This window comes from Cottoperca gobio, chromosome 20 (assembly GCF_900634415.1).
Source record: "Cottoperca gobio chromosome 20, fCotGob3.1, whole genome shotgun sequence".
NCBI classification, from domain to species: Eukaryota; Metazoa; Chordata; class Actinopteri; order Perciformes; family Bovichtidae; genus Cottoperca; species Cottoperca gobio.
Genome location: NC_041374.1, coordinates 15,684,102 through 15,694,965, shown reverse-complemented (window position 1 = coordinate 15,694,965; position 10,864 = coordinate 15,684,102). Strand labels below are relative to the sequence as shown.

General features: G+C 43.1%; 1 protein-coding gene across 1 annotated transcript in view; it reads right to left on the bottom strand.

The window, feature by feature from the left end:
* svila (supervillin a) overlaps positions 1-7,364 on the bottom strand; it is a 35,941-nt gene extending 28,577 nt beyond the window's left edge. The window contains exons 1-3 of the mRNA XM_029458258.1: positions 7,191-7,364; positions 2,700-2,763; positions 1,111-1,198 (exon numbers count right to left, since the gene is read on the bottom strand). Coding sequence (XP_029314118.1) covers positions 1,111-1,198; positions 2,700-2,763; positions 7,191-7,248 — 210 coding nt within the window. The 5' untranslated portion in view covers positions 7,249-7,364. The remainder of the gene's footprint in view (positions 1-1,110; positions 1,199-2,699; positions 2,764-7,190) is intronic.
* Positions 7,365-10,864: the final 3,500 nt, after the last annotated feature.

Below are 10,864 nucleotides of genomic sequence, written 5' to 3'. Positions count from 1 at the left end.
ACCACACACACACACACACACACACAAACACAACACACACCACACAACACACACACACCACACACAACACACACACACACACACACACACACACACACACACACACACACACACACACACAACACACACACACACACACCAGCCATGTCATTATCCTCCACAACATTATCATTACTAGAAACACTTGCAGCCTTTTTATAGACTTATCACCTTCTCACCTGTTCATTTCGCAGTCAGTTGAGCTTATGGTAATGCCTTCAATCGTTTCCTCAATTCAGAGACTAAAGAAAGGATAAAAACCACAAACAATTAAAACAAATTCATATCAACAATTGATCACATCTTTCACAGAGTACACAAACCGATTTATAGAGTTAACTAGACAAGAACAAAACGTTTCATTGTGGCCTGTGATCAAGTAACTTATAGCATTGATGGTATTAAGCTACAGCCTGTCATTTCAAGCCGTGCAAGCATAAGCCAGCATTTGTCTTGATATTAAAGAATATAGCGCAAGGGGGCGAGGAGAGATAAAAGGTTGGATACGAGATTTCTTAGTGCCTGAACGTAGTGAATCCTGGTATGTCAAAACAGAGCCAGCTATTGGAACCCAACCATTACTATCTAAAGTCCTCCTGTAAAAGTTAAAAACTAAATATGTTTCACTACTGATTGCTGTGACTAAGGGACATGTGTTCATCTTGGCATTTTGCCCAGAAAATCTGGCTTCTCGTGATCAGTTTTACTTTTCCATCTGATCCATTACAATTGGTCTAAAGGTGGCTTTCCACAGCTCATCAAACTACTATATTCACCATTCAGTGGGACTTAACAGACCCACACACCTCTATAGGACCCTATGTCTTTATTGGAATAAATTGAGCCAGTCAAGAAAAAAAAAAAAAAAAAGAGCGTAGTGTTTCATATTGTACAATGTGTGAGGACTGTGCTTGTAGAAAAACTGGTTTTAGACAAATCTTGACATGAATCCACCTGGCAAAGAGGCTGCTGTTGCACAACAGTGACTTTCAAAATCCCTGAAAAGGTTGACATGGTGAGGACCAATTTGCAAGCAGGCAGAAAATAAAGCAAAAGAAAACCCTTACTCACCTTTGGGAGATTGGCCAAGAGACTAACATCTATATCTTTGCTTTTAGCTGGGTCGTCTTTTTCGTCGTAGGTGAATTCTTTCTGGAAGCTTAAGGGAGCAGGAAAATATCAAATGATATTGAAACGGGGCTGAGCTGTGGGAAAGTGTGGGATTTGTTTATAGACAGACAGTGTAAGCAGTCGTAAGGGGCTCAACTGAATGAATCTGAATGTGATCAAACCTTCATCCAAATCATTATAAAATGTTGTTGGAAGCAGGATTGGTTTGAATGATGTTCAATAATCAGACAAAGGGTTATGGATGAAGCTACAAAAACAAGAAATTAATAATTTAAACAATTCATATTGACTGCATCCATAAATTTCATCAAGTCTTGAATCCCCAAATATTTATCTAGAAATTAGAAGATTTTACCCTCGTCACACCCTCTCACAGAGCACATTTCTCTCTCAGAAACATACTGAAGTCGTTTACGGTTCAAAACCACAAAGTGACAATACAGCTATGAAAGAACTGGCAACAGATTACTGATGTGAGGAAACAGTCAAGAGTTGGGAAAACATGACTTTGTCCATTCCAGCGACCACAGAGTTGTGTACACATTGATATACATAGACATCATAGATCATTTTCTATCATAACAGCATCTGTTTTCATGACTGAAATCTCCCAACATCGAATTCCTACATGTACAATGTTTTCAAGTCACAGCCACACCCACACACAGTTTTGGCACCACATTGGTGTCACAGTGTCCAACGTCCTCGCTGCTGTTAAGAAAACGTTCTAAATTAAGGAAGAACGTGTAGACCTGGTGGTGTATTTGACACTCTGCCAACATCATGATGCTCAGCAATCTTACTAATGCTGCAGCAGAGAGGTTTTACTCTGTGACGCAGCAAAGTGACCTTATCTTTTACTTTCTCACCAAGCTTGGACACTGGCCATGTCTGAAGCACCCAAGCTTAATCTGATTCCCTGCTATCTGTGTGGTTACACAATCAAAGTGCTACACTAAGGGTGTGTTGAATGGATGTCTATTTCAGTCTAGAGTAGGGATTAATCCGACTTAAAGTGTCTTTAAGAAATACATGTGTAAATGTTCATTCGTAATAAAACACAAACTTGCTCAGTTAAATACAAGCAAGGGTTTTGTCTGCTACAGAATTACTGGTCTGATATGACCAGTACCTTTACCTTATGGTGGCTAATGTGAGTGGAACCTACAAATAGAAGCCTGGCGTCTCCCAACATGATTCAAGACTCTCGATGCAGAGAACAAGGTAGAAAAAGAGGCCAACATGTCTTCATAACGATCTCATGTGTTTATGGTACTGCCATGAACATCTCAAAATGAATGTCCCCAAAGGTAAAGTGGTTATGTGATTGTATCATCTTAAATATACATTTTCTTGTAGAAAAACAAACAGTCTTGCCTCAACTCTGTGCCAGTTTCTTTTTTAGTACTTCCACCACTACTACCAAAGACAGACATTTTCAAATGCTATACATAGGAGCTTTAATGAAGATTTATTGATGTCAAATGTCTTGTACGAACCCAGGTTTGTTTTGTTGTTGCATAGCTTACCTCAAAGCTCTCTTCTGTAGCAATCTGGGGTTGCTTAGTTTAATGGGAGTCTCACTCCCAAGCCCTGTAAACAGAAGAAAAGAGTAACATTTAGTTATGTCACGGTGCTCATTCACTTGAACAGCAGAACCTTCAGTTTTAGCTTTTAATTAACAGACACACATTGCAAGGTGAACCCGTCAGTCTGCAGGTCCTTGGCACATAACCAAATCAATTAAGTGGACTTCCACAGAGAAAACAAGTGATGTGGAAAATAATAATCTGCCTGCCTGACTGAATCACATCAAATAATAAGTGATGTGTGTAGTTAAACGCCACCTCAACAAACGGCAGCAAATCATCATTGCACTTACATCCAGAGACAGTGTCCATCTCCATCAGTCTATGTGCTGTGCATGAGGTCATAGCTTTAAGGGTTTGATAGGAGGAGTGACTACGTGTGTGTCACTGAGACAGGCGCTGTAAAGTCTGATCGCACGTCAAGGTTGCAGTGCAGCTGGGGCGATGCCAGGACGAGCAGAGCACATCAATGTCACTGGGCAGCACTTTTCTACCCGACATGAATACAGATGGGGGACAGCAAAAAGAGACAGAGAAAAACAAATCCTCAAACCTCACAAAAACACTATTATAAAGCTATGGGCTAAAAGTCAATTAGACACACTAGAGTTACCAATCTAACCTTATAAAGTCTGAGTCAGTAAACATGTGTAAAATGTGACATAAACACCTGCCTACAGAGAATTACCTCCTCATTACCAAGAAAAGGGGAATTCGTGAGTATTATGCATCATAAACAGTCTTGTGAGGAATGTCAGTTCTGTGGAACATCCCATTAAGTAATGTCTGCTTCAGTTATTCCCTCCAAACCCTCAAATGTGCGGTTTTGGCTGCCCAGGGACCTCATAGTGTCCAGATCTGCGCAATTTTGGGACAAATATGTGGTCCCATTTCCCCAATCCGAGTTCACCTCAGGGCCGCGTAACGCCTCGCCTCCACCCAAACCCCTAACCTCTCCCCCGAGGCTGTATACCCCTAACCCCCCATTCCAGATCCGTTAGTCTTCATTGAGGATGTTTGGGTTGATGTTTTAAATCCCTCCTGCTTAAGCAAAACATAATTTGAGAAGAAAGAAGGCTTATTTGCAGAGGGCGGTGTGCCTGGATGTGTTTGGGGATAGTCATGTATTGTTTCAGCTGGGTGGAATACGGCTGGTGAAAACACGACTCATTCCTTGCGAGCCTTGAATCATAATCCTGAGTGCGCGTGCATGCTTTGCTTAGTGAGACAGTAACATATTTATTATGCAGCAATCTCAAATAACTACCAATGTGTTCACTGCAGATAAAGATCAATAGTACATCTCTTACTTCGGAATAGTCACTAAAAGCCTTGGCTAGGTGTGCAATGTATTGTAATTTTCGGAACACACACACACACACACACACACACACACACACACACACACACACACACACACACACACACACACACACACACACACACACACACACACACACACACACACACACACACACACACACAAGTCTCCAGTCATAGATACATTGTGCGTTTACTTAGTCTCGCATAGCCAGATCCATCTCCATAGAGCTGTGTCAATGCCAGAGAAAGGTCTGGAAGCACCTAATTATCATTCTGGTATACAAGTAGGGCTGGGAAATGTATAGATATTGTGATATGAGACTAGATATCACCTTAGATTTTGAATATCGTAATACTGAATCAGTGTGGTCTTTCCTGGTTTTAAAGGCTGCATTACAGAACCAATCACAATCGTCTTGGGCAACGCTAAGCACATGATGCAGCGATGGTGCCCTTGCAAAAATAGATAGCGGAGTGGAGGAGAATTGCAGGCTAATACCCACTGTTTACATCAGGTGAGTCAGACTACTGATGGTCTGACTCAAAGACAAGTGTATTTCTGTTTTATTAAAGTTCTTTGGAAACCAGTAGGAGGCTCACACTTTTTTGCCCAATGGACATGTTTTTGTGTTTTTCCCAGATGTCTGCAATGCGGGTGGCAAGCAAAATGTTATCATAAAAAAATGTAAGGATAACACCCAAATTGACAAATACCAGAATTTTGCTTTAACAAAACCAGATGACACAGTAAAGGTTATGGGCTGCTAGTGTGAAAATAACAAAGGCATTTGTCCCTCAGGGGCAGCTGTCTGAGCCTATTGTCAGGTCTAACCATAGAGTGTAAAGGGTCCAACATATCGAGTTCTCCACAACCCCAGACCTGTATTCTGTTTATGCCTCATACAGCCTATATTTAGTGGCATGTGGGCCATCAGGGGCGACCCATCAGAAAGCCTCAATACATTCATCATTCCAAACCCAGGCATAAAAACCTACACAATGATCACAGATGTGGCTGAGCCTTTGATGCTGGCTGTAATCTACAGAAACACTATGGCTGCTATAGCCAGGAGGGAATGCGCCAGGAATTCCTCAGCACCGTGCCCTGTGTCCCGTGTGTGTGTGTGTGTGTTGATGAGGCTGTTAAAGCGGCTTGACGCTGATAAAACATGAGGATAAAAATTATTTCATGATTCAGTAGAGTGTCATTCAGGCTCTGAAGCGATGAAAGCCTTTTATGTGAAGGTATCAAAAGGTGTGAGAGCACATAGAATGCATAACACTGGAAAAGGAACAAAGTTATCTCTGGCAATGCTGTGCTTGGACAAATCAGAGGCTTAGGTCAAACCTCACAGTTAGAACCTGATAAATAATGAATCAAGGACCATTCACAAGAAGACTGGAGTGTATGTTAATCAAACAGCAATGCTTACTCCATGCCACACAAAAACACCCAGCGTGTTAACCAATGAGGCATTAGGGGCTGAGCATATGTCCAAATTGAGGCACAGGATTAACTTCGATTCCTGGGATTACAGCAAGCCCAAAAGGAAACGTGTTACCCTTTAACCGTTTGCATTACATCATACTACATGGGCATGTGTGTGCGTGCATGTTTAAGTCTTAACCTCCCCCCAACAGTTGCCCACCTACTCTGCCTTCACCCTGCCTGCTGGGTGACTCAAGTTGTAAATAAAGCCTTGCTGACAGAGGCTTAATAAGTAAAGCATTAACAAAAACAGATGGAGAATCAGAAATTAGGTGAGGCCACGGCTGCAAAAAGTAGGTTTAACAAAAGGATGCGACAATAAGCCAATTATGTCTTTAACCCTAATAACAATGAGTATACAAGCAGCTCAGTCTCAAATTAAATTACGGGGAGGAAACAGAGCAAAGGACAGCAACAATAACGGATCTAAACCCTCAAACAAACTTCAATACATACCCTCCTTTCCCCAACACTAGTCTCTCTGCTCGTGTAAAAGCCTCAAACTGTGGGCCACCTGTTGTGGATTCCTAGACAGTTTAGCGTGGAGAGGCAGATCCCAACACAAATATTACAGATAGGGATGGGAATGAGCAGCACTCTGAGAAAGAGACATTGACCTATAGAGATATAGAAATGTAAATATATGTATATTTTACAGCATCAGTACATGCTGACTGAATGTTTGTTCTGATAACAGTATGACAGGGCTTCTGTATACCAGCCACAACAGAAAATGGCACAGAGAAATGAATGTGCACGCCTTCATCAAATATGTGGTTCTACCAGCTTGGTGCTATGGTATAGTGCCTATAGGCGAACTGCTAGCTAGAAATTCGGGAACGCTAGTCAGCCGCCTCCAAGCTTCTTTTGAATTTCTGTCCTGAGCTTTAACTGCCCTTGGCATTTTGTGCTAGGAAATTGTACTTCATATTATTCAATACAAAAAGTAACAGTGGGATCTCTGCGACCTAGCTAGTTTGCAAACTGTGAGTCAGCTCATTAGCCAACGAGAGAAACAAGTTCACACACTGTATTTAAGAGACATATTTGTAATATAAATTCTTCTCCTGTACAGCAGTTTATCATCAGTTAGAAGGGGTCAATTCAATTTTAAATGCTGGTGTGCAACTAGGTTCTTAGTCTTTGGGCTTAATGGCTGGTAAACTTATAGTTGGACATCATTGGAGGTTTAGTCATTTGGAATTTAGAGATGAGTCAATAGCAATATTCATAATTTCAAAAATTCTATACATTTTGTTTGTTATCTAGCCCCAAATGGTAAATCCTAAGAACACATCCATACATGCACGTTCACTTTCCTAAATCTGGGTGCAAGAGCCTAGAAATGGCCATTTCCAAAGAACATCCCCTCTGCACTGCAAGAGTCCCTTATTTCTGCTACGTAGTGTCCTTGGAGGCTACAGCTGCAGTGCAAGGACAGCTGGCTATAAAAGGAGGACAGTGAGCAGAGAGGAAGGGAGTCTGCAGTTTGTTGCCTGCCAACTTCTAAGAGCTCAGATTCCCACCTCCACAACCAGTAACTTGTCCCCAAGCTCTCAGCCTGAGACTCAAATCTCAGCTCTGCCCCGAGCTGCAGAGCCCCAAGTCGCTGCTCTTACCTTGGCTGCAAAACTTGACATGAGTCAGGTAATTCGAGATCCACGGGTTCCGGTACATTTTGGCAATAAATTCAGGGGAGAGGGAAAGACAGAAATTAAGTGAAAGAGATGGAAAGACAGGGTAGAAAGAGGAGCAGCTGCCTAAAAGGTGATACAGCTACAAAAGTAGTTGTTCAATGCTCCGGGACAGAGAGGGAGCAGAGAGGGAGCCAGAGAGAGGGAGCCAGAGAGAGGGAGACAGAGAGAGGGAGACAGAGAGAGGGAGACAGAGAGAGGGAGACAGAGAGAGGGAGACAGAGAGAGGGAGACAGAGAGAGGGAGACAGAGAGGAGTCAGGTAGTGTTAGAGAGAGGGCAGAGGAGGGAGGGAGGGGAGACAGTAGAGAGAGACGTCCCAGCCGCAGTGCCGGTGCAAGTAGAGGTGGTCCTGGTAGGCAAACTGGTTCCTCTAACCGTTAGAGCTAACCAGTGGCCACTACAACAACCTGCCGGCTAAAAGCTGCTCAGCCCGGATTAAGCTCATTAGCCAAGGCAAACAAATTAGGCCCCATCCCTACTACAGACTGGAGCAAAGTGTCCTGCATGCTTCAGAATGAACCTCATGGGCGCAAAGAAGAGCAAAAGAGTATGTGTGTGAAAGAGAGAGACAGAGATAGTTAGGAGTGTCCCAGGAGAGTGCTGCCTTCCCTTGGCTCTCTCTCACACACACACACACACACACACACACACACACACACACGAGCAGGATGCCAAAGAAACCGGTGCATAGCCTCAGAAAGGAGGGGAGAGAAGAGAGCGCGCAGGCAGGGTAGATGGGAGTGGAAATGAAACGAGCAGGGGAAGAGAAGAAAGTTAAAATGCCCCTCTCAACCAGATGAGAAATTCCATCATCTCTCAGCGGGGACAAAATAAAAAAAGAACAGCATGCGCAGGCAGGGAGAGGGAGAGGGAGAGGGAGAGGGAGAGGGAGCGAGAGAGAGCGAGAGAGCGAGAGAGCGAGAGAGCGAGAGAGAGCGAGAGAGCGAGAGAGCGAGAGAGAGCGAGAGAGCGAGAGAGCGAGAGAGCGAGAGAGCGAGAGAGAGAGATGTGGGAGGGACAAAGAGAGGGTAAGAACGAGAGCAATAGTGAAACAAAGTCAGGGAAAGAAAGAGACAGAGTGCGTAAAACAGTCGTGAGAGAGACAGAATCTGAGTTCTGCTATGTCGACTAATGCTATCATTAAGCTTAGCGCTGTGGTTCTTCCTAAAACAGCAAAACAGAGGCAGAAGTGCAAGACAAATGGGTTGATTTATTGAGAGCACCCCCCTCCCCCATTCTCCTTTTAACACACTCATCGAAAGTGTTTGTGTGTCTCAAGGCACACATAGACTGCTATTCCCTGTGAGTCATGGTGTGTATTAACCCATTTCCTGGTGTGATTATGCTGTAAGTGACAACCAAGAACAACACAAGCACACACAACTCACCTATACATCAATGTGACGATGACGTGCTTATTATTGTACTGAGAGGGCATTGCAGGGAGGCTGGCGCAGAGCCCAACGCTGCTTTTTTAGAGGCTGTTGGGAAAACAGTGAGCAGTATCTTATCTTTCTGCAGCATGCAGAGCAAAAGCTGTCACCACCAAACATGCAGACGTCAACATAAAGCAGATCTCGGGGATGGAAGTGGTCACGAAAGTCAGTTTCTCAATTCTATAGCTTCTATTCCTGTGCTGTGATTTTCATAATGCATCGATCTCAGTGCCTTTCTTCCAAACTTCTTGTAATGTAAGCCAGGTTGTTGGACCATTTGAAAAAACGCCTTCACAGACTAGGCTTATCACATCATAACATTTGTAAAGAAATCACATAAATCTGTCCAACATCTCACCATCAAGGGCTACACAGGTGTGTCGAAATGCAGCCTGACTGTCTGGGCTGGGAACTTTAGAGGTGGGATGTTTGGATCCTTCTGCGAGATGAGCTAATCTCGCTCAGCATGTGAAATGCACACATATACACACCACACATCACAAATGTGCCATTTACAGCACCAGCCTTCAAGGGTAAGACGGACTGTAATTCAACAAATTTACTGCCAGCAGATGATTCATGAAGTAATAGAGGATCTATTGATGATAATTTGACCTTATCTGGTGCCGAATGCAAAATGAAGTGGTATGGAAAGCAGTGGGCTAAAGAGGCTAGCATCAAACTAAACAAAGAGTACTTATCGTGTTTGTTTTTATTTGAATTGGAAAGGAGATGAGAAAACTAAAAAAATCCACGCCACAGACCCTGTGGTGGGCCGTCAGGACCAGCAAGGCCTTCTCTGCTGGCCTAAACATCATCAGAATATACATTTAATTTTTATATATTTTTTCCACAAATATGTATTAAATTATTCCCCATAGTCTATTCTCTTCATTTCATAGCTTGTCTCTTGGTTGCGCTGCTTTCAGTCTCAGATCGAAATTTGGAGGTCTGGCCCTTATGTTAGAGCTTTTATCCAATCATATTTCAGCCATAATGTGTTGCCAGGGTCCAAGAAATCTGCCCTTAGGCCTTCAGAATCAACAGTGCGGGCGCCTGTAGCTTAAAGTGAACGGAGACAAAACTGTGGCGTTAACCAATCAGATTTCGAGTTGGCGACGCCGGGGCCAGCTAGCAGGCGTACGATAACGTCAGCACGTCCACGTCTTTTGATTGAATACGCACTATTGAGAGGCAGAGCTATGCAGAGCTAGCAAACTTTGAACGAGCTAATTTGTGTAGATTTCTACAAGCTGGTTTTTTTTCAACCCACAATGGCTGAAGGAGGAGAAGAGATCGATTTGGTCGCAGATATAATTACAACGCCATTTTCAAGACAAACTTTTCAAGAAAAGATAGACATCGTGAGAAGAGAACGGCCTTGGCCGGGTTTGTCCGCCACTTTCAAATCACTAACTACGAGCGGTACCCCCGGCTCACAGCCTCCGAGAGGCACTGCACATTGTACTGCTGGGAATGCCTGCTATTTACAACTAAATGTTTCGTAAATATTAATATAACTCTGTTGTTAGGGTGATGCAACTCCCGGTTATACTGCGTTTCTGTCTAAATGTATAGTTTCTAGAGCCATGGCGTCATAATGATGGTATTAAGATGTGGAATAATTAAGGTAGGACTGTGTAGGACATCACTGAAGGCCTAGGTGTGAAATGCACGGCCCGCCACTGCACAGACCTCTTCAAGCCCCGACAGCAACCCCCCCCCAAATCAGTAAACCTAGGGGGAAACACTGTATCGTAATTCTGTTTATTACCACATATGTAATCTGATGAGCTTCTTTGTTTTTTTTATTATTATTATTATTATTATTATTATTATTATCTGCCTTCAAGAGGCTACCTTTTTGCGGTTTTTCAACAGAAGCAGAGTCGATATCTGACATTTATTCTACCTACACAAGTTATAACATAAAATTAGTGCGATAACTATTTAAACCATGCCAAGATGCCATGTGAAGCGCCTTTAATTGGCATAAATTAAACGCAAACCACCAACGCAGATCTCACAATCCAAGCAGTCATCATCACCTCTACAGCTGCCACCATCTGGCAGTCTGACTTTGTTTAATGTTTGTTTATTTGAATCATCTGCTACATAGATGACATCAGACCTACAAAACCACCTGATGGTTTCTACCCTG